A 24,513-nucleotide genomic window follows, 5' to 3' on the forward strand; every position below is an offset into this window, starting at 1 on the left:
CTCCTCAATTCCTCCGAAGCTCTGTTCCTTGATTGTCTTGAATAGTTTTTGAAAGTGGTAATCTTGTGCTGGGATTTTTTTAAATGTGAGTTTGGTTTCAATTGATTTAATTTATAAATGGAATTAATTTAATGATCTCTACTTAGCTCTCAGCACGCATTTGTTCTCCTCCTCCCTCCAAAACAAAAGAGAACAAAACCCGCCTAGTTTAGCAGCAGGAGAATTACTGTTGAGTAGGTTAAGTGACTCAACAGAGCGGCATGAGCAATCTTGTAAATACTCTCATGGTACAAAATGCTTTGCATGCAAGGATGTAAAAGTTCCTTACAATAACTTACAGGCATCCTAATTTTACTGTTAGGGAAACAGGAGCACAGAGAGGGTGTGACTTACCTAGTGGTTCAGAAAAAGACAGCGGCAAATTGAGAAATTAAATCCAGTTCTCCTGATTCCTAGCCTCTGCCCTAAACACTAAGGCCATGCTGTGTCTCCAGGTATGCCCGGCTCTGGTCAGCAATAGAAAAGAATCAACAAGATTACCTGTTGCAGAGACACTCTGCATGCCAAGGCACTAGGGACATTAAACATACTTAGCCTGCTCTCTGAACTTTTATGGGACCTTTCATATTTTATCAGTTTATAATATGATTATAGTATGACTTCCATGAAATTGCAAGGTCTCTAAGTAAATACAAGCACAACATTTTTAATAGCAAAATGCTCCTTCTGTTTTTGTTAACAAAAACAAATCACCCATCCTTTCGGCATCCTAGAAAAAAGTATTTCTCTAATCCTGCAAAAGGTACTGTTCATAATTCTAAAGTAATTAACGTAGTGTCTTTTGATATTCGTTAACTGAGTGTTTGATTTCAGGTTTGGACTTCCAGATTCCCGGCGCCATGGTGAAAGCATATGTCTGTCTCCATGTAACACTTTGGCAGCAGTAACTGATGACTTTGGAAGAGTTCTTTTACTGGATGTTACACGAGGACTTGCCATTCGCATGTGGAAAGGTACATGTTGGTATATATCAAATCAGCAATTAGTTTGCTTGGAAATGGTGTGGCTGTTCAATTTGGCTTAGAATTCTGAGTACTTTGGCCTTTATCATGGCACTTATTGTTCTAATCTCTCAAACAGATTTAATATAAATTCAAGGGTGGCAGAATTATAGAACTGGACCTTAAAATATTATTGGTGGGATCTACAGTAAGGATTTAATCAACAGCCTCCGATACTGAGGCTGAATTTCCCTTTCTAGACCTTACAACAGCATGCAGCAGCTGATCCAGTCATTCTCTTGAAGAGTTTTGAGCTCATTTATTCAAGATTTGTGCAGCTCTGGTTTCTTCTTTCTCAGTTGAGAGACGAAGCAACGGCATTTGGTCCCCCTACCTTAGACATCACAAAAAGGCAGAGAAAATCACTCGGAAGGGCAGACAGTTCCACATGCGTACTGCTTTGTTGGGTCAGTTGGCATCTCTTGCTGGCTGTTCCAAGAGAGCGCGATCAGTTTCATCTCTCTGCCCCAGCTTTCCTGTGGGAAAGAGGAGATGCAGGCGTTGCCATCTCCAAGACTCCGACAGCAAGCACAGCCAGTATCACAACCCCCGGATAGGACTTGTAGAAGAACCTTTTTTTTGTAAAAACAAAAACAAAAAACACAACAAACAAAAACCCTTCTTTCTGGACCCGGTTTCTGTGAAGCTACAAATATCTCTAGCAGCACTCTGTCCTCCCACTGCCCTCACAGTGCAAACACGAGTTTGGAAGATCCTTAGAGCACTAGTTACTTCAGAGGCAGTAAACTGTATTCCATATATGTCACTTCTCCCTTTCCCACTCAAGCTTACTTTGGCCCAGAGATACTGGCTTTCCTGAATTAAGTCTACAGGGAAAGCACGGTGGAATCTCATTTCTTTCCAGACAGCCGTTGTAATTGGCTCAATGCTGTGGAGAGGTCTAAGAAGGGAAACCAAAACAGGAGTCCGTCACGAATGACAGAAATCAAATTTGCAAGCAAACATTCTCATATTCTTGTTGATGCACTGAGCACAAGTACGTGGGCTATGTACCGGAAACTCCACTAGAACTCAGGAACCTTTATTTGCACATTTCCCCCAGGCTGCTTAGCTTCTGTTTCAGCTACCGTAGCATAATGGTTGGAGTCTCCTTGTATCTCCTGTGCATTCCTCTCCCCTAGAGTTGGGGTTTCTCTGGTGCTTCTCTGTTAGTTCAGATATACCCACTCACCATTTTTCTCTTCTGTGTTACTGATCTTTCATGTTACTTTAACACCTTTCCATGATCAAGTTTTTTTTGTTTGTTTTGTTTCTTTACTATCTTTATTTTTTCAGTTGAATAAGCATTTACTAAACCAACAGTTTGGTCTGCCAGGTTTCCCAGCATTTACAGCAAGTTGCTTAAACCTGTTTATTAATAAAGTGTGATGTGAGCCATACGTGCTCAAGCTCTCCCTCTCCCTCTCCCTCTCCCTCTCCCTCTCCAAGTCCTTTTAGTTGTAAACTGCTAACAAATGTTTAACAACTGAATGTTTTGCATGCATTTCCTAGTGAGGTAAGGAGATAGTAAACTGAAATCATACTTTACTTTTCTCTTCACTTATTCCACAAACACTTTAGAAAGTTCACAATTACATTTTATTTCAGTTTTAAAACTTGTTTTGTGTGCTAATTGTAATGTGGCTTGGGAGGGTTTGTTGATGTCACTTGTGTATGCTGAATCCCACGTACTATCCTGGTGACTTGATCTGGGAAGGCATCCCTTTTTCTGTGTCAGAAGAGCTTGGTTGGGGGGAGAAAGAGCAATTGGCCCAATCAGTGTGTTAGGGAAGTAAATGTGAGTAACGATATTTAGGTTGGATAAGGGTGCTTATATTACTGTTAAATAGCATTTAGGTGGTCACAATAAAATTTTTGGGGAGGGCACAATAACCTTCCACCCAACACTTATATAAACCTTGTTCCAGGAGCAGGCAATTTTCAGTTGTGTGTGTTTGTGTAAACTAGCTGACTAATTCCTGTCCTTTCTTACAAAGGATATCGTGATGCACAAATTGGTTGGATTCAGACTGTGGAAGACCTTCATGAAAGAGAAGCTGAAAAAATGGTTTTTTCTCCTTTTGGAAGTACTCGAAGTCCAAGTAGAGTGGCTCAATTTCTTGTGATCTATGCTCCAAGAAGAGGAATCCTGGAAGTGTGGAGCACTCAGCAAGGACCCCGGGTTGGTGCCTTTAATGTGGGGAAACACTGTAGGTAAGAAATGCTTAGCATCTTGACATGATGACAAGTACGCTGTGCTAGTGGGATAAATAAGTGTGTAATAGACATATTCCTGCCTCTCAGGCAGTCGTCTTCCAGTGCCCACAGTGATGAGTGCTAGTAGACTGGTTTTGAATTGCTGACGATGCCTCTGATCCTTGCTTGAATGCAGCGCACAGTGCTCTTATTTATGAACAAATATGTTTCCTTTTCCCTCTCCACTGCTAACACCCCTGCTAATCTTTGCTGGCATAGATCACTAATTAGATATTCTGAAGTTTTTCATTAGTTGTGCTGGGTCCTGGCTACATGAAATTCTTCCTTGTGTCTTATACAAAAAATGCATGTTGGTAATTTCAGTCTTCATTGTCATGGCCATATCTGTGTGTTTGTTTCAGGTTGATGTATCCTGGCTATAAAATAATGGGTTTAAACAATATGATTAGTCAAGGTTGGCAGTCTCAGACTTACCAGATATGTCTTGTTGATCCAGTGTCTGGAAGCATAAAAACTGTTCATGTACCTTTCCATTTAGCATTAAGGTAAGGTTAGCTCCATTTTATATAATAATCTACCTTAACTGTCTCCTATCAAAAGGCTTCCGTTAAGAAGTGTTTGAAATTGTTTTTTAGTTCCAGAGGGCCAGAATTAGCTATTCTTTCTCATGCTGAGTAGTGCATTATTCCAAGAGTAGTCTCATGCACTTGTGTGGAGAAAGGTGTCCTCAGTGTGAGTAATGATGGTGGAATTTGGCCCTTGGGAAATGAAATGTCTGATTATTTTATGAGACGTAATACTTGAGTTTTAGAATAACTAGTAACTGTGTTCATTTTATGCCAGAGTGAACAAAAAATGTTTTCACCAATGATGTAATTCAGAAGTAACAAACATAAAATTTCAGTGTGTGTTTATATAAGATGTTTAAAAATCTTTTTCAGTGATAAAAAGAGTGAACGAGCAAAAGATATGCATCTAGTGAAGAAGTTAAGTGCTTTACTCAAAGCTAAAACCTCAAATCTGGGTAGGTTTCTCCTAAGTGTTTGTTGTTTCTTAATGTCTCACCAACTGAAGCACACAATATGTACCCTGTATCCCTAGTGTACGTGTATATCATACATATACACCTGTCGATTTTGCCATCTTTAATGTTCGTTAGGTGTAAGTGAATTTGTTTGCATATTGAAAGAAGACCTGCAAACTTACTATTCAAATGTATATTAAAATCAGGTTAGAATTGTGCTGAGTGCTTCAAAAAACTAGATTAAGAAGAGCGTTCAGTTAATGTTCGTTTCTTTATACACATCTGCAAAGTCTAGATAAGTCTCAAATTATCTGCCATGTAGTCTGCTGGGGATGTTGTATTCACTATTGAGCTCCACAGCTGTCTGATCATGGGATTCAAATAATCCTTGCTTTTTTTTAACTATGTTCAATAGAATTAAGGATTTCTTAATACTATTTTACCAAGAACAAACAAAAAACCAATGTTGGAGACATGCTGTATCTGGGGAGCGTTAGGGGGCAGGCAGTACTTTCTCCTGAAGGGTTCAGTAGTGTATGTGATGTGAGCGGCAGCATCTGACTAGCTCAGTTGATCTGGATTGTGCAGACGGGCAAAACAACATAAAAAGGTAAATTCTCAGTGTGCTGTACAGTATATCCTTCTCACCTTGGTTATTTGGAGATGTTCAGCACCTCATTTTAATTTTAGAGCAATTGTTCTCAACAGTAAAGACATCTGAAGAGTCCTCTTGAAATGAAATGGAATTATAGTAATTTTTAGGTCTTCTACGGAGCAGTCCCAGCCCCACTAATGATATCTTTGTTAGTACTTTTTGCACTCCCATCCTAATGTTGACTCAGGTCACCTGGTATGACACGGTTCAGTTGTATTAAAAGTGAGATTTTCTCACAGGGCAGGGTAAAATTAGTTTGTCAGGCTCCTAGTGCATATTGGCACAAATTATGTCATGACTTTTGCAAGTAGCCTGTAGATTTTTAAAAGGCTCCTTGGGTGAAATCCACTCTTGTACAAAGAGCCAGCACGAGCCCAGTCCACCACTTAAGTCCTAATTGAGCTCTATTTTTAGCGTTTAAATAGTGCGTAGCGTCCATGCTTGCCAGCTGCATGGGGTAGGAGGGATATCACCTTTTGCGCATAGATACCCTTGTTCCTATATGTAATTTTTTTCTTACAAAAGAGGCAAATTTGGAATAATACATGCCTCTCCGTTTCTGAGACACAAGGTGGTTGAGGTAATATCTATTATTGGACCAACTTGTTACTTCTGATATTACCTCACCCACCTTGTGTCTCTAATGTCCTGGGACCAACACAGCTACAACACTGCAAACAGTCAGTGTGAGTTTTTTCCAAGTTAATGGTGGCAGTTTGTCCAATCATGTCAAACCAAACAATTAAAATGTAAATAAGTGTACAGCTTCACTGTGGTGCAGAATGACTTGCTTTTCAAGATCCGTGTTGCAAATATGAATTAATGACTTGATCATCTTTGTTGCAGATGTGGTTGAAGCTGAAGCAAAGGAATTAATTCTTGATATTAAATACCCTGCTACAAAAAAACAGGTGAATATTGAGAGGGGGAGTTTCAATCTGGGAAAGAATTTCACATGATCAGACTTGGGTGTAAAGCCATTGACCTTTCACAGTTTTCTTAGTTCTTTCCATGGTTTCTCATTGACAAAGCTTAAGGACTTGCTTTACAGCATTGCTTATTTTATTTTTTCTATAACATAGTACATAGAATTCATGTTGATTTGTGATTTTGCTGCAGGATCCATTTGTGCTGTAAGTGCAAATATGTGTAGCGGAAATAGTAACTTAAAAATACTCTGACTTGTATTGTTATGGGCTTCCTTAAACACTTCAACAGTAACATGAAGGAAGATGAATGGAAATACTTCATTTTGTTAAATTTCTGCTAACAGGCTTTGGAAAGCATATTGGCAAGTGAACGTGTACCACTCTCCTCTCTCTCAAACATCACTCAGACATTGATGGACACCTTAAAAAAACAGGGTAAGTGGAAGCTGCTTTTGTAATATGCAGACACACACACAATCTATCTGTGGTGTGGCTTGAAGCAAGACTACTGCTGTGAGGCCAGGAGAATATCTATCATGGGACTCCACTGCTTCATCAAGCTTGGCCTGCTTGGCTTTTCTGCCAGCTAGAGCAAGACATTCCTTTTGTATTTTTTTTTCCCTGCCTGCATCAGCTTGCTAGTGAGCACCTTCTCCAGCACTTGCCATGTATCTATAATGCAAGAATTACTTCAGTATATTTTTGAAATCTTTGACAGGTTGAATGAGTCCATGCATTATGTATATTTTGCAAATGCAAGAAGCATAAATTGCTTTCAATTAAATACACACAGATATATTCCTGTCTTATACGTTTATATACATTGACTTGCAAATAATTCTATCAATATGTTTCAGCATCTTCACCAAACTTCTATTTTGTATATATTAGTAAAAATAAGCTGGGCTCAACTCTGTTGTATAGAACAGGAGCCTCCAGGACGTTCCACCTTATATAGCTCCCTCTTCAGTCTTCCCCCTTCCTTAGGAAGAAAATTAGGTCTGGTCCCTTAAACCCTTAAAATTTTTGGATTCACTGAAGGCACTGAACCATGGGCACAGAGGTTTTATGCCACTGAAATGGTTGTAGATCTATCTGATGCTTCCCTTCTTCTCCTTTTGGGCAGCATGGCTTTACTGGTCTTGCACTTCTAGGTCTTTCTAAACTGGGGGCTGTATCCACAGTTTCCCTTAAGGGTAGGTTTCTCAGGCCAAAGAAGTGCATTCGGTCAAAATTCTGACAGATGGAGGAGGGTAAAATAACCCAACATAACTCCTCCCTTGAAACTAAGGAAATGCTTCTTGCGTTTTGGATTCTGTTGTTTTGGGGGGGCATGACTAGGTCTTGAGGGAGGGAGCAGGAGAAGAGTCTATCTCTGTGAAATCACCTTCAGATGCACAGCGACTTTCCAGCGTAAGATAATGTTCATCCTATTGTTGTTGTTTTGCATGGACTCTATCCACACTGTGAGGAGGAACAGCTGAGCCCTTGGCAGTGTAGTTCACAGAAGCCGTATTACTGCAGGAGGTGCATGGAGGCCCTGAGTAAACAGAATTTGCCTGTGGATCCCAGAATGCTTGTGGGTTGGGAGGGCCTGTCCCTGACCATCTCCGTAGTGAGGGATCCCCCACTGATGATGTGTAACTTCAGAGCTGTGGAATGAAATAGGAGTTTTTCCATTGACTTTAATGGGGCCAGGATTTCACCCTTGGAGTGTTCTGCCCAACTTTGGCCTGCCATGATCAGGACAAGATATGGCTTTAAATAGCTAGTGTATCCACTCAAATGTGAAGTCCTAAAAATACAGATTCTTATGAGAAACTATTTTCACAATGAAATGGAAAATTTATGCCTCCATTTTCATTTTGTATTTATTGAGTCCTCTTTGTTAGCTTATGTGTGCTTTATGCACTGTCCTCTCTTTTTCCATCTGCACTGTATTACTGTATTCCTTGCCTGGTCACATTAAAGAACAAATTTGGCTCAAGTTCCTACCTCCTAGTTTGGCTGCGTATCGGCCAGTAATATTGTGGCTAAATGGATATTCTGAAACAGATGTTGGCCTGTATGAATCCTGCTATTGTGAGGAAAAGGTCAATTAATTAGCTGTACCAAGCTGTTCAGGCTTCCTTTTTGTTTCCAGGATTTTTAATAGCAGAGTATCTGAGGAATGGCTGAGTTTCATAGAGAGAAAATTGTACACTGGGAAGTCATTTGAGCACACAAATGGTTTGTTCAGAGACAAATCTTTCTACAGAAAAATCAGTTTAGAATCTTTGTTTTATGTCCTTTAATGTCAGGTAAATTAAGACATTATTAAATATGATACTGGGTCTGTCGCAGATAGTGCTTATCAAATGTTGTTCTTAAGAATTGGTTTCCCACATATGCAGATTAAGAAAGTAGAGAGACCAGGTAGGTGAAGTAATATCTTTTATTGCAGTGGTTTTCAACGTGTGGGTCGCACTGGGTCATAGCGGTTCTGGTCAGCACTGCCGACCGGGCCATTAAAAGTCCTGTCGGCGGTGCTGCCCAGCGAAGGCAGGCTAGTGCCTACCTGTTCCGACACCGTGCTGCGCCCCGGAAGCGGCCAGCAGCAGGTCCGGCTCCTAGGTTGGGGGAGGGGGCGCAGGACTCTGCATGCTGCCCCCGAGCCGGTTCCCAGCCAGTGGGAGCTGGGGGGCTGTGCCTGGAGGTGAAAGCTGTGCTGCTTGCGCGCCTCCGCCTAGGAGACAGACCTGCTGCTGGCCACTTCCGGGGCGCAGTGTGGTCTGCAGTGCCAGGACAGGCGGGAAGCCTGCCTCTGCACCCCGGCTGCGCCGCTGACTGGGAACCACTGGAGGTAAGCACGCACCCCAACCCCGTGCCCCAATCCCCTGTCCCCCTCAAACCTAGAGCCCCCTCCTGCACTCCAAACCTCTCATCCCTGGCCCCCCCCAGAGCCTGCACCCCCGGCCCAGAACCCTGACCCCCTCCCCATCCCAGAGCCCTTTTCCCACACCCTTAACCCCTCATTCTCCGCCCTACCCCACAGCCCTCACCCCCGAACCCCAACCCTCTGTCCCGGCCCTGAGCCCCTCCCACACCCGAAACCGCTCATCCCCAGTTCCGTTGGATCTCGAGCATCAACTATTTTCTTCAACTGGGTCCCCAGAAAAAAAGTTTGAAAACCATTGTTTTATTGGACCAACTTCTGGTAGTGAGAGACGCAAGCTTTCAAGCTCACACAGAACTCTTCTTCAGGTCTGGGAAATGTATGCTGTATGTCACAGCTAAATACAAGGTGGATGAGATTACTTAGCATAAGTAGTTAACACATTTCAAGGGGCCATTCAAGGTGAAGTAAGAAAGTAGACATACATCAAATGACACATTTTTTTGTTACCTGATCCCATTGTTTAGATTCAGTATCTTATTCTTCAGCTTAGGCCTTAGCAGGTAGAAGACAAACTGAGTGAGCGTGCATGCTGAGTAGCAACTCAACAGTTTAGAAAGACTCCTAATTGCAGACGTTGGTGTCTGTTTTGGGCATTCTTGTAACTGACTGCTTCTGCGCTTGTTTTGAAATTGCAGGAAGTGTTATGCAAATTATACTGAGGTGTTGAATTGTCTGTTGCATGTTGCTTCACAAATGTGAGTTACTATATAAACTGAAAAACAGCCTCCCTTAATCTTGGTGTTTCCATTGTGCCTTTCAACTTGCACAAGAAGCTGAGCTGTGAATAGGCTCTTTATTTAGTTTGATAAAGAAGAAGAAAACACTTAATTTTTTAGTCAAATTAACTATTACTGTATTGAGGTATTAGTGCTTTTTAAAATTCTAAACTCTGGGTTGATATCAATTGCATGTGTCTTCTCTGGCTGCCATAGTTATGCTAGTTGCTTTCCCAAACTCTGAAGAATTACAAATATCAGGGGATTTCTACTGATTTTTGTTAACACGGTTTCCGTTTGGTCACTGAAAGACAATAATGCCCATTGTGTTTTCTCAATTTTAGTGTTGGAAACTTTATTTGCAGCTTTTTTATTTTATTTATTATTTGCAGATTTACCACATTCACATATTGGCAGCATAACAACTAAAATTCATGCAGCATTGTACTTTGCAAGGAACTTGTGTTTGTTTTTAAAAAAGTAATTACTTGAAGAGTGCAGTCTGTAGCATCCTGCATTTCCTTGATTTTTACATGCTGGTGCACAAGAGGTCCTCTACAGTAGCCTTGTGTTCGGTGTTCCATTGCAGCCTTTTTCTTGGCAAAAATAAGCCTGATACCCTATTTGCTTTTGGGCAAAAATCATCCTCGCTTTAACTTGCCATGTATTAAACATCATATCGTGAGCAAGAGTGTGTCGAAAACATTACACTGGAGCATATGTCATCTAACTCCTTTATAAGAGTTTAATGAAACTACAAAGGACATTTCACAGCTCCAGTACACACATTCATTCAGACTAATGCACATCTTTATTTCTCTCTCTCCAGAGTTTGTGTGTGTTGATGAAGGATTGCTCCAGTTCTGTGCAAATAAGTTAAAGCTGCTGCATCTTTATGAGTCAGTCAGCAAACTGAATTCTTTGAGCATGCAGCCAAGCACTCCGCTCTCTGATAATGTAAGTAACATCAAAACTTCTTTCTGTGAAAGAATTAACCATTTGGCAGGTAGATTAAATGGAAAATTACTAGGGCTGTCAAGCGATTAAAAAAATTAATTGCGATTAATCCCGCTGTTAAACAATAATAAAATACCATTTATTTAAATATTTGTGGATGTTTTTCACTTTTTCAAATATATTGCTTTCAATTACAACACAGAATACAAAGTGTACAGTGCTTACTTTCTTTTTTTACAGTGAAAATATCTGTAATAAAAATAATATAAACAAAAGACGTAGTATTTTTCAATTCACCTAATACAAGTACTGTAGTGCAATCTCTTTGTCATGAAAGTTGAACTTTGTAAATGTAGAATTATGTACAAAAATAAAACTGCACTCAAAAATAAATAAAAATAAAACAATGTAAAAACTTTAGAGCCTACAAATCCACTCAGTCCAACTTCTTGTTCAGCTAATCGCTAAGACAAACAAGCTTGTTTGCATTTGTGGGAGATAATGCTGCCCACCTCTTATTTACAGTGTCACTTGAAAGTGAGAACAGGCGTTCGCATGGCACTGTTGTAGCTGGTGTCACAAGATGTTTTCATGCCAGACGTGCTAAAGGTTCATATGTCCTTTCATGCTTTGACCACCATTACAGAGGACATGCGTCCACGCTGATGACAGGTTCTGCTTGATGATGATCCAAAGCTGTGCGGACGACACATGTTCATTTTCATCGTTTGTCAGATACCACTTATGGTTATGACCAGCTAAATCAACCGCCGATCACTTGCCCATCGACTCCTGTAAGGAGTCGATGAGGGAACGTCGCCCATTGATGTCACGTAGTGTGTAGATCTAAGCTACGTCGATTTGAGTTACGCTATTCATGTAACTCAAATTGCGTAGCTTAGATTGACTTTTCCCTTCAGTGTAGACAAAGCCTTAATCACTTAATATGTGAGACAGAGCCAGGAATAGAACTCCTGACTCCTGACTCCAATCATTTGTCCTAAGTGCAGAAGGCTTTCCTTTATCCTTTTTGGGAGGAAGAATTAATTCTGGAAACTAACTTGTGACCAAATCTGCCTTGTATCTAGTATTTTAAATAGATGTACAAAATGTTCTACTTCATATTTTGGGTTACTTTTAGTATCATTACAGAAATCTCTGCATATCGGCATTACAGAACCTTGCAATAGGTCTGCCCAATTTGCAAGGTGGCTGCTTTCTCAAGGATTTTTGGCTAATTAAAAAAAAAAACTGCAGTCATGTACAGCAGAGAGAAATTGGGTGTGGGAAATAAGTATGTTATATCTTCAGATACAAACTTACATATGGTCATTATTTACAGTTGTTCTAATCTTTCTGCTTTTAAGGATTTGGCTAAACTGCTCAGGCTGGATGAAAAAGTGTTTGCTAGGCTCCAGACGTTACTGGAAAACTACAAGCAAGAAAACATCCAAACCACCATTCGATTTGCTGATGATAAAGATGGTATATTGCCTGTGAAAATGTTCTTGGAGTATTTAGAATATGAAAAGGACATGATTCTAGTGAAGAAACTAGATGAAGGAGAATATGTGGCTTTAGGTAAGAGCTCTTGAAGGACTAGTGTTTTGTCAGATTAATGCTTCATTCTGTTTTAGTCTAACTTTAAAATCTGGATAAGACGGGGCTCAAAATATTTACTGGATGGACATTTACTAGCCAGAGGACTACATTTATTAAGTAGACACTGAAATAAAAGAAGGCAGAGGCTCTCCAGTTAGATCAAGGGGCATTGCTAGGGCAAGAAACCCACACTTTTTCCTTAGCTTCAGGAAACGGGGTGCTGGAATTCCCATCAATGTGTTGCCTCTCAACCTCCCATACCACGCTGCCTCCTTGGAGTGAGAAGGAAAGTATTTCTCAACTGTCCACCTATCTCACTCCCCTACACCACTCCCCACCTGCAAAGGGCACCTCATATTAGCAGATATCAAATTATATCCTTCTGCCCAACTATTTAACAGATACCAAATTTGTATATTTGTGAGGCAAATGGCGTCTAGTCATGGCCTCAACAAACTTTCCTCATGAGAGGAATTGGAGGTGAAGAATTCCTGGGGTGCCTATCTTTATGTCTGTGTGAACATCAAAGGCCCTTTCTAGGGTAGCCTAGAGTCTAGTTCAGTGTACTTCTCCTATATCCCCTCCAAAATATTGTACTTGGGTTTTAAAACCAGGACAGAGTCACCAGGCCTCTTGCTGACCAGAACCACCAATAGACAAGCTGCCTCAATAACAGAACTACTGTAAGCTGGTGGTATAAATAATGGCAACAAAACATAAATGCTAATGTAAACTTTCTCCTGAGTTCAGCTTTGTTTCCTAGAAGAGAGCCCCTATGCCTCTACTTCTCTCTGCCTCAGACACATCCAACCATTTGTATACTCCTGGGTTGGAGCTAATAGGACTCTCATGATCTGACACCAGAGTGAGTCAGCAAAAATAGCTCCGGTTCTCCTGCTGGATTCCAAAAGCGCCACCATGGCACACAGGCCTGGATTACTTGGCAGCTAAATTTGCTCTCATACATATTCTACTTTTTAAACTCTTCTCTATATTTTATGGTGATACGTATAATCTGAACTGGTGCAATCTGTTTTACATTGTTATATAGCCCTTTGTCCACACACTCTATTTGCCTTCCCTTCTTCCTTGTTTTTGGAAAAAAGAATTAAGAGTAAAATAGTCATTCCAAACAGTACTGCTCTGTGTATCCCACTTCCTGGCAGCTGTCCAGAACTATCTCCTTGACCCTATCCTTGTCTGTCTATGGATCCACAGGCTCCGCATCAGCCAAAGAAAGGCTGTGACCTAGGCATTAGGATATTACACTGTTTGCTCAAAGCTCCCTTGCCTCAAGCCCAGTAAGTCCTGATCTGTCTGGTGAACCAGTCATCTGCATGTTGAGTGTTGGATCATTGTAGATGAAGTTGATGTGTTGTTTGTTTTTAGGCAGCTTTTTTTTCTGGAAATGTTTGTGTGGCGAGAGTTCCACAGAGGAAATGTGCCATACGCTGGAGTCTGCAGGATTTAGCCCTCAGTTATTATTGGTAAGATACTGATTTAATTGTGTTCCTTGCTTTTTACCCAGAATATACATGAATTTAAACATCTCAATGCCAGAAAAATTTCACAATTTACAATATTGACCTTTAAGCACTGGGAATAACCATGTACACTTAGCATGTTAGTGTCTAGACTTCTGCCCTTTTTGAGATCTGTAAATCCCTCTTTTGAGAGCATTGTCAATTATGTTATATAATAAAATGGGTACAACTCAGGATAAAATAGAGAGAGGCATTTAAGTTCTAGCCCCAAATGTCTTCAGCCTAATTACTATATAATGTATATATTCAGCAATACACATGCCATCTTAAAGATATTTTCTTCACGGCTCTTTTGCTATGAGAAATAATATACTTCATGCCAGCAGATAAGCAATAAATCCAAGTGAAATACATATTTTTGTGGAATGAGACTTGGTGAGGAAACATTTTCATTTCAAACATAGAAAAAGTTGTTATAAACAAGTGAGAAATTATTTTAAAAAATGAATGTAATTTCAAAACTGTTTTTTAAAAATGCATTTTTACAGGCTAATCTTTTAAATTCCAGTGAAGATAATCCCTTTTAAACTAAATATTCCCTGCAGTGCTTGAAACCCAAGCACCACAGCAATAAGAACCTGAAAGTGAAACTGAGTTACTGATTTTCTTCATTTAACCTGAGAGAGCTGCAAATAGTGAACACAGCATATGCAGTGGCAAATAGATTAGATTTAAAAAAAATCTTTTGATAATCTACATAATACAGGTAGGCAGATTTGTATATAGGGTATGAGTTTCTTTAAGCTGATGATGTAGAGTAAAGGCAGTACAACAGGCTGTGTCCCACTTTAGGGTCCTGACAGACCCTCATGTTCCAAAAAAAAAAAATCATTGACTTGTTATGAAATGCACAGAGCATTTTTTATAGTGTAGAGTAGATATTTTGCCTGTTTGTTCTCCTGTTTTTTTCCCCCTCCTGTAACCTGCTCTGCTGCTAAGTTTTACCTCCAAAGCAGGTGTAATTAAAGACAGCTTGATAGTCGACTAAAGTTTTAACAGATTACTAAGGCCTAACCTATAATAGCTATACTATACTGTATACTCTATACTGCTATACTATATAGCTATATAGCTATACTGGCAAAATGCTTGTAGTATAGATGCAACTTATACCTGCAAGGAAGTGCTTTTGTGTGTTTCAGTTTATACCTGTTTGGCAAGTGGAATAAGACCTACAGTACAAGCACTTTTGTGCTGGTATTAGTGTGTCTACAGTAGGGCTTTTGCTAGCATAGAAACATTGCAGAAAAAAATCACACATCTAACCAACATTGCTTTTCTGGCAAAGGCTTCTAGCATAGACCTGACCTCAGGTTTCTGTAGGATTTAATACCAGGTTACAATCTAAAGTGCTACATTCTGCAAATTTAGAAATAGCAGGTTCGTTACTGATTAAATGTGTAATTATCTAGGCAAAGACATACTAAGATGGAAAATTGTTTAATATTCCTGATGTCTGATTTAGTCATTTTTCAGAGTTGAATCACTTTTATTTGCCATTTGTATTTTGCACGTTGCAAGTATTCCATTCATGCAACCTTTATGAAGGTAGACTAGCCTACTCTAATCTGTGTGTTCATGAAGTGAAAGTCTGCCAGACAGCTAGCACAGTTTGCCATAGTCTCTGTAGTAGTTTTGGGGCTATTGTTAGAGGGAATCACTCAGTCAGCATCTTGTGTCCAAATAAACATGAATACCATTATTTGCAATTTTGGAAAGATCACAAGACTACCAAAGCCTAATGTAAAGTAGCTGCTGTCTGTAATTTATAAGTTTGTTCAACTACACACACAAGAAATTTCTTAATTAGCATTGCACTATGATGATTAGAACACCTAAACTATCAGCTATTTCTCAACATTTCTGTTGTTGTGCATGAGTATTAGGAATTGTGACTCTTGGTACCAAAGGGTTAATTGAATCCAAATATAATTAGGAGTCTATAGAGTAATTATCTGGGTTGAGAAGATGACGTACTAGTTAAACTGGTCTTTTAGTCACTGATATTAAATGTAGCTCTTATGCATCAAATCCTTGTATTAACTTTTTAAAAAATCTTAATATACAGTCCTCTACAAATAACTACTTATTTAGCTAACATTCATTACGTGCCTTAATAGAACTCCTTTGATTTTAGAAAACAATTTATTTGATCAGTGAATTACCCCCCTCCCCCCCATAAAAAACACTCCTAGTTTGGCTTCTGTACTATATGTGCGCTTTTAACATCAACTGTGTATGCTCATTTCTTGCAGCCTATAGATCATTGTCTCTTGCATGTTTCATCTTCTCCTAACTCTGGTACTTTCCTACCCCAGAGTTATGACTGAAGCACTAAACTTAATCTTTTCCGGTTTTAAGAAACTTCTGCTCCCTGCCTTTATTTTGCGATCTATATAATAACATGATACTAATTTTGTCCAGGTTGAGATGGGCTGTTTTACTGCAATTGTCTGTCTGCTGGCTCATGAGAGGAGTTTGTCCCGGAGATCTTTTTTTTGTAATTGAAAGATTGCTGAAGTGTGGTACTGTTGCACTTAAAAGCGTTGTCATGTGACGTATCATCTGCGGCACACCAGTGAACTCTTTGTGTTGATGTATTATAACATGGTTCCAGGGATCATCTCCACCCTAAGAAGTTATGTTGGAGAAAATACAACCTTTGATGTAATAAATATTCCACTTTTTTCCCCCAGTCTCTGCTTCTCAATGTGTGGCTTTCCAAGGAAAAAGATATTCTAGATGAACCACAGTCTGTCTGCTGCCTTCACACTATGCTGTCCCTTCTGAGCAAAATGAAAGGTGAAACACACATTCATAATCTTAAAATATCACAGTCAGCTAAAACTAGTATTCGTGGTTGTCAGAAACATGCCATTCTGACCATCTGTACTGCTCTGTAAATAAAGCCAACCCAACTAAATATTACTTGATTGCATTTTATAATAAGCATTTTATAATAGGGTTATTTAAAATTACAATTCAAGACTGTTTCACCTTATAGTGACTGGAAGGTTTGAAATTTTGGCTTGGATCCATAGAAACACTGAGATTTAAGGACCTTGGTTCCAGTGTCAGTTTGAAGTGATAGATGTCTCTGGAGGGATTTCCTTTTTAAAAAAATATTTTGTTTTTTTTCCTTTTAACAATGTCCCTTTTCAAACCATGTCCCATTCTCTCTACAGCCACCACCTTAGCTTCTGAGAACAATCATGCAGTGGAGTGCATTTGGGGTTCTTCCCCCTCAAAACTTCTTGATCCTGGGCCTGATGTGTGTTGTGGTGGTTTTTATCCATACTTGTTAATTATTCCCCTCCTATTCAAGCCTTCCAGAATGCCTTTGTTCAGCCCTATTACTACAACTACAACATCCATTTTGAGATTGTTGCTCCGGAGCATTTACTGACTGCACATCTCTGCAACTTCAGTACAGCATAGGGTTGCCAGGTGTCTGCACTCCTATTGGCCAAGTACCATGGCCAATGGGAGCTGGGGTGGTGGTGCTTGCGGGTGAGAGCAGGGCGTGGAGCCTTCTCCCCTCCTCCTCCTCCTCCCTCCCATCCCCAGCCTAGGAGCTGGACCTGCTGGCCGCTTCCGGGGTGCAGCATGATGCCAGGATAAGCAGGGAGCCTGCCTTAGCCCTGCTGTGCTGCTGACTGGGAGCCACCCAAGAGAAGCATGCACCTCAACCCCGAGCCCCTTCCTGCACCCCAAACCGCCCATCCCTGGCCCCACCCCAGAGCCTGCACCCCACCCCCTGCCTCAACCCGCAGCCCCTTCCCACACTCCAAATCCCTTGGCCTCACCCCCCAGGCTGGAGCCCCTCCTGTGCCCCAAAACCCTCATCCCCGGCCCCAGCCCAGAGCCTGTACCCCCTCCCACATTCCATACCCCAGCCTCCACCTGCAGCCCCTCCCACATTCCAAAACCCTCAGCCCCATCCGCCAGCCTGAAACCGCCTCCTGCACCCCAAACCCCTCATCCCCAGCCCCACCCCGGAGCCCGCACCCCAATTCCCTGCCCCAGCCTGGATCCCCCTCCAGCACCCTGAACCCCTCATTTCTGGCCCCACCCCGGAGCCCGCACCCCCTCCTGCACTCCAACCTCAGCCAAGTGAAAGTGAGTGAGGATGGGGGAGAGCAAGCCACTGAGGGAGGGGGAATGTAGTGAGTGGGGGGGCGGGGCCTCCAGGAAGGGGCGGGGCCAGAGTGTTCGGTTTTGTGGGATTAGAAAGTTGGCAACCCTAGTACAGCACTACACTTTATAGTTATATGATCCACTGGATACATTAGAAATGTACAGCAGACTTCACTGCCTGGTGACTTCTATCATATTTTGCAAACCCTCAACCAGGACTTCGTGAAATCTCAGTAGTTCGTACTCTGCACTTCATTATAAAGGCTGGTTGAGATCTAGAAATTGTGGGTGAAAAGTTGAGAGAAAGATAACTTGGTGGCTCTTGCAGATTAAGTGAATTTGTTCAGTTACAGATGTTGTATTTAATCACCTTATGTTTTAACAGATAAAGGCAAATTCAGCTTCCAAAGTGAGGTTGTTACTCTGCTAGTTTCTCTCTCAATGCAGCCAGCTGATTTTTTTTTTTTTTTCCCCACCCTTTGTTTCTACAGTTGCGATGGATGAGTCATGGGATTCTCAATCAGTTTCCCCCTGGTGGCAGCAAATGCGCACAGCTTGTATTCAGTCTGAAAATAATGGAGCCGCCTTATTATCTGCACACGTTGGGCATTCCGTAACTGCACAGATCACTGACAGTATGGCAGAGAAAAAAGTAAGTAAATCTGAGACTTCTCCCTCTCTACAGCAATAATTGTATCAGATTCATGCAAAGCTTTTGCCCTTATGAGGGAAGGAACGTCTTGCCATTCACTCAGTAACGCTCAGAAACCAGCACAAAACACACAGTTTTCTGGGATAGGATTCAAAGGAATAGAAACCTGGAAACTTGTGTTTGGCCTTGCAGATTAATCTGCCCAGGTGTAAGGCATTGCAAGCCATTATGATATACAATTCAATCTGGAGATACCTACAGTATGTTTTACAGTGTGAACTATAGGGTGTCTCTTGACATTGAATGAGTGGAAGTTTTGCAGGACCAAAAGAGACACTTAGAGGGACACCAGCAGGAAGCCTAGTCGATTTCAAAAACTAAACTTTTAAGTTGTTTTTGATACTCAGCCTGCCTAACTGCCAATTTCTGACTGTGTGAATATTTTTAAGTTGACTAATTAAAAAAAAAAAAAGTTCCTGATTATCTAAATCCCCTTCCATAATAATGTTCTGATTTTTTTAAGTGTTAAAAGCTCTTGTTTGTAGGTGTAAGAGGGCATCTGGTCTACAGGTTGATGTTTGGCCAGAGACAGACTGAGGTTTTTGGAATGTGTGGTGTTGCACTTTTATGTGCATACTTTTACATGCATACATGTATTTAAGAGATTGTAAGACCTGTGTGTGAATTTAAATATTGATTAACTTTTGTATAACTGTTCATTCTCCATCTACAGCTGATCTGCAAAAAAGCTCACAAATAACCTGCTTTGTTAGTTTTCCCAAACTGTTGTAGGTGCTGACACAGATTCCTGGGAAGCACTTTCCCTTGATACTGAATATTGGAAACTTCTACTGAAACAATTAGAAGATTGTCTGATACTTCAGACACTATTGCACAGTAAAGTGAGAAACAGGACAACCAGAGTATCATCTCTTCAGGCTGAGCCACTCTGCAGACTCTCTGTAAAGAAGTTGCTTGAAGGAGGGAAAGGTATACTCTCGTGCAAAGCAGATTTGATTAACTTTCTCACCCAACTCAGGGCCAGATTCTATCACTCTTACTCCAGTGAATGGCACCTTATTTTGGGAGTAGTCCCACTGAGGATATGTTAATGATATGTAATTTTTACTATTTTAAAATAATTTTTCATTTCTTTTTCTGGAGACTGCATTGTAGGCTTCTAACCAGTTACTTGATTGAGATTTTCTAATTGACATAAAAATTATACAATTAATGATTTCTGTTAACTGACAGATGAGTCTCTTCCCTTGTCATCTGTGTTTCAGATCCAAGTTTATTACTTCTAAAATGTTGCTGGCAAACTTTGACTGTGCCTTATACTTTCCTTTTGCATCTTAGGAGGCATTGCTGACAGTGTAGCAAAATGGATTTTCAAACAGGACTTCAGTCCCATGATACTGAAGTTGGCACAACGGAAAAAAGAGACGGAACGTACAGAGGAACCTGTAGAAATTGACAGGAATGTTTCCCTTGAGAAACCAGGAGCAGAGATGGGCATGGAAACAATCCTAGGTAAAAATACAAAATAACCCTTTCCAACTTAAATTTCTTCCCAGGGGACTGAGTTGGCTGAATTGTTTTTAATTAGTAGAAATTGTGACTAGGATGAAAAAGTTGTCTAATTTCTTCAATTATGTTTTAGAGTTGCTGCATTTAGCATATCAGCAGTTTCCTTGTAGTCTTGAATTGGATATACTACACACACATTGTTGTTGGGAATATGTAGTGCAATGGAATAAAGATCCAGAGGTAATGTAATCTAAATTTTTTGGTATATTTATACTTGTGTATAATTTACTAATTGAAGCTAACCTTTTTTTCAAAGGAAATTAATCAGAATTAGACTGTGATAAATGGAGAGCACAAATTTAAGTAATGAAGAAAAGAAAGTCTTAGATTCTAGGAGTATGGGATACCATCTACCAAGAGAGGAAGACCTGTTCATGCCAGACAGGAAGACACTGCCAGTCTTATTGGGAAAAGGGGGAAGTTCTTCAGCTTTCATATTTCTGATTTTGAAATATGCACACCTCATAAATACACAATGCTGATCTAGTTAGGGTTATTTTATTGCTCTGTCAAGTATCAGGGGGTAGCCGGGTTAGTCTGTATCCACAAAAACAACAAGGAGTCTGGTGGCACTGTTTTTACTGCACTGTAAACATTATTTTTACTGCACTGTCTTTTTCTGAGTGGACTGAGTGGATTTGTAGGCTCTAAAGTTTTACATTTTCAAATGCAGTTATTTTTGTATATAATTCTACATTTGTAAATTCAACTTTAATGATAGAGATTTCACTAAAGTACTTGGTGAATTGAAAAATACTATTTTTTTATATTTTACAATGCAAATATTTGTAATAGAAATAAATATAAAGTGCACTGTACACTTTGTATTCTGTGTTGTAATTGAAAGCAATATATTTGAAAATGTGGAAATCATCCACAAATATTTAAATAAATGGTATGCTATTATTGTTTAACAGTGGGATTAATCGCGATTAATTTTTTTTAATCGCTTGACAGCCCTACTTGTAACTGCTCCCTTAAATTCTGATCCTGGGAGGGTGCTGAACATCCAGAGTTCGTAACTGAGGTCAGCATCTCTCAGACTCAGTAAATCTGTGCTATCGGGCACCTCACTGCATAGTAAAGGTTTATCTTATTCTGCATTTTTTAAAGATGGACTCTAAAACAGACTTATTTTTGGTAGACATTGGTTTAGTTTTTTAAATCAAAAATAAAATTGTATTTGCAAGATAAACCGCCAACAGTCAAGGAAGGTGTTTTTCTGCAAGAAATGTGTCATCAGCATATAAACTAAAACTCTGGAAAATTACATCAGAATCGCAGTGTTCAGTGGTGATTAGCTTAGGTGGCACTGATATGTATGTGCATTTGCTTGATGGTAAGAGAGGAAATTAAAATAACAGGTCTTGTAATAAAAGAAATCCTAAAATATTTTTTAACTGGAAAATGAGTTTCTTGAAAACCATCTGCATTAACATCTTTTTAAGAATTCACAATTTGTTTTTGAAACTGCCATTGAATAATGGAATAATGTGTTTTGTTTTTTTTATTCTTCTTCCCCCTTTATATAAGGAAGCACGTTTTCTCATTAGATCTATAGATCACCTCAGATGCATTGTTAATGCTCACATACAGCATGGTAAGTACAGAACTATTGTTAAAGAACATCCTGATAAAATTTCAGGAGAGCAAAATAAATCAGTGTACATAGAGATTCATTTAAATCTGTACAGTTTGTTGTGCTGGCCAAGCATCTCTGCCTAAATCGGGAACTCTGATGCTGACATTCAAGCTCCCCCAGTTTTCCAATCTTTTTCTTCCACAAAGATTGAGGTGTGTAGATAGGGCTAAACCATGTTAAAAAAAAAACCCCAAAGTCCTTCCTTGTTATAACACGATTTGGTCACATCCACACATGCTTTTGCTAAATCGTTGAAAACTAGTTTAGTTGGAAGCATGGTCAAACACATTTCTGTAAAACTGGGCTAACTTTTTTAATCTTTATGGGGGTTAGTTCTGGTCCAACTCCATTCATCACTCAGGGCCTGTTCTTCAATATTGCCTGTTTACACTGTGCATCATAGAGCATAGTCCTGTTCTAGGCCTCTTCACTGCTTTCAAGCACAATACAGTATATGACTAAAGCACTAGTGATGATCTATTATATGTGTTCAGTCCCAGACTCGCTACATATGTCTAACAGTTCCTTTAATCATAGTGCACAATATCAGGTTTCAGAGTAGCAGCCGTGTTAGTCTGTATTTGCAAAAAGAAAAGGAGGACTTGTGGCACCTTAGAGACTAACCAATTTATTAGAGCATAAGCTTTCGTGAGCTACAGCTCACTTTATTCTTAATGGATTAGCCATAGATGTAATTACTCTCTCTGGACACTAAAGCCGTCCTGTACTTCTGAAATTGAACCTGGGATCTTGTGCTTGTTGCTTTATAATTCGGCTGACTTGACATCTGCCTCCCTCTGCAATCTCCTTCTCTCCTAATTCCCCACTACTAAAGGAACGCTGGGCCCATGTACTTCTGAGTTTTGAACTATTTGTGCTTTGGTGTCGGATGCTGTCTTAAGGGAATGCAAATCCCATGAGATCACTGCATGACTATATAGTAAAGTCTGACTTATCCTTTTGTTGGAGACAGATTAATCTATGTCCCAAAGTACTGTTTCATCTGTGTTGTACTGTACCATTAATTTTTAAATCAGTCCTCTCTCTCTTCTTCTGCAATAACTTTCATTGTATGGGTTTACATTAAACCTGTTTTGATGCACCATTCAGACGAAGCTTATATTTCTGTAATTGTTTTTAGGTATTGCGCTAATGATGTGGAATACATTTATAGTAAAACGGCTCTCTGCTGCTACATACCTAATGGACAAGGTAAACGTGCTATTGTGGCTGTTAGTTTTAAGTTCATTTCTTACTGATTAATTTTTTATTCACAGAGATATTAAGCTATCAAATATTTAAAACGTTGCTTTTTATGTTTTTGGAGCATCTTTGATTGTAGAGCTAAATTATGCTGCTTGGGTGGTTTCATTATATTGGGTAAGTCTTTTTGTTTTTGAAAAGCATATATTGGGAAATGCTTATTTTTGAAAAATTATCACATCTGTTTGTTCTTTTGGAATGACCAGGTATTGGAAAGATCTTACTGTAAGTTTTAATAAGCAGCTGAAGTTGGCAGATATTTCCACACATCAATAATGAGCATACACTTAAATTTTTTTTCTCACCTGACACTAGCATAAAACTATACTGAAAGGGTGAATTCCAAAAAGTTCTCCTTTGCAAAAAAAAAAAAAAAAAAAGACTTAAAAATCTTTACCAATGATTTTATTTTAAGGAATGTGAGCTTTCCATTCCTGTATTATCTATCCTATACATTTTATTGACCTGGTAACCAATAAATTAGCTTAATAGATAACCCAAGAACTACATTTTTTCCTATGCATTGCTGTAACTGCACTTGATGGTTTTTACCATGAAACCTTTATTAAGATCATGCAGAAGTTGCTTTTTGGCTTGTGTACCGTATTCCTTCTAGGCTTTGGGGTATTAAAGATGCAAAAACATGTCCTGGATGGTGCTGAACACTTTCAACTCCCCTGGCTTGCTGAATCAGTCTTGTATTACAGGACCTGTTTGCCATCTGTTCTGCCAGGCTATGTCCTTTCTAAATATGTCTGTTTGTGAGCTTTCATACATTTAGTACTGAATTAACTGGCTTGCTTAGGGAGGAAAGGGGGTGATTCCAAATTGCGTTTAAGAGCTATCAAATAATTGCTCTATTTAAACTGAAGGAATTTACCTCAAGTGTATCAATTTGCAAGTTGTATAGGAGAGCTAATTGATCGCTAGCATACTAGTACAGAGAAGTCCAGATATTTGTAATACAGTTTTTAGGGCAAAAGAGGGGAGTACCAAAGTAATATGCTGGTGATGACTTTAGAGATGCTGGGGTATCATCATTTCTGTCCCCTCTTCCTTTTTTTCCCTTTTCCTTTTTTCCTATTCTCCTTTCTGTGGCTTATCTTTTTTGTACTATTTATTCATTTTCCATGTACTCTTCTGCAGCTAGACTCATGGCTGCAGAAGAATTCAGTTAGTCTCATCTCCTAAGCAAAAGTTCTTTACCTAATGCTTGCATTTTTACAGCCCCCTGCTTCTGTAGTACCTTGGTGCAGTAACATCTAAATAAGTACGGTTAAAAATGTTCTGCCTTATTTATTCAGTCTTTTCACATACTTTCTTACCTAACACTTTGAACACATCCATGTTCAATATCTGTTAAAAGTGAGCTACCTTTACTTTATGTATTTAAATGTGTTTGAAAGCTCCAGTTCAGGGCTCCTTAGAAGCTTGTATGCATATTACAATATACCAACAAAAGGATAAATATCTGTAATAACTTATCCAGCCTTACCACAGCTCTCAAAATATAAACTGCCCCAAATAGTGTTTGATATATTAGCAGTTATTCAGTTCCCAAAGTGACTATGAAAAGTCCTCCAACT

At 39.6% G+C, this 24,513-nt stretch overlaps 1 protein-coding gene across 2 annotated transcripts in view; it reads left to right on the forward strand.

Moving 5' to 3' along the window:
* RAB3GAP2 (RAB3 GTPase activating non-catalytic protein subunit 2) overlaps positions 1-24,513 on the forward strand; it is a 72,408-nt gene that overhangs the window by 38,202 nt on the left and 9,693 nt on the right. For both annotated transcript variants that reach the window (XM_084624660.1, XM_084624659.1), the window contains exons 13-28: positions 874-1,013; positions 3,059-3,275; positions 3,680-3,823; positions 4,220-4,302; positions 5,804-5,868; positions 6,231-6,321; positions 10,370-10,497; positions 11,865-12,078; positions 13,489-13,586; positions 16,340-16,445; positions 18,272-18,432; positions 19,206-19,422; positions 19,792-19,965; positions 20,096-20,202; positions 21,556-21,622; positions 22,806-22,876. In XM_084624660.1, coding sequence (XP_084480786.1) covers positions 874-1,013; positions 3,059-3,275; positions 3,680-3,823; positions 4,220-4,302; positions 5,804-5,868; positions 6,231-6,321; positions 10,370-10,497; positions 11,865-12,078; positions 13,489-13,586; positions 16,340-16,445; positions 18,272-18,432; positions 19,206-19,422; positions 19,792-19,965; positions 20,096-20,202; positions 21,556-21,622; positions 22,806-22,876 — 2,083 coding nt within the window. The remainder of the gene's footprint in view (positions 1-873; positions 1,014-3,058; positions 3,276-3,679; positions 3,824-4,219; positions 4,303-5,803; positions 5,869-6,230; positions 6,322-10,369; positions 10,498-11,864; positions 12,079-13,488; positions 13,587-16,339; positions 16,446-18,271; positions 18,433-19,205; positions 19,423-19,791; positions 19,966-20,095; positions 20,203-21,555; positions 21,623-22,805; positions 22,877-24,513) is intronic.

Source organism: Lepidochelys olivacea, assembly GCF_965140295.1.
Source record: "Lepidochelys olivacea isolate rLepOli2 genome assembly, chromosome: 3".
Lineage (NCBI taxonomy): Eukaryota > Metazoa > Chordata > Testudines > Cheloniidae > Lepidochelys > Lepidochelys olivacea.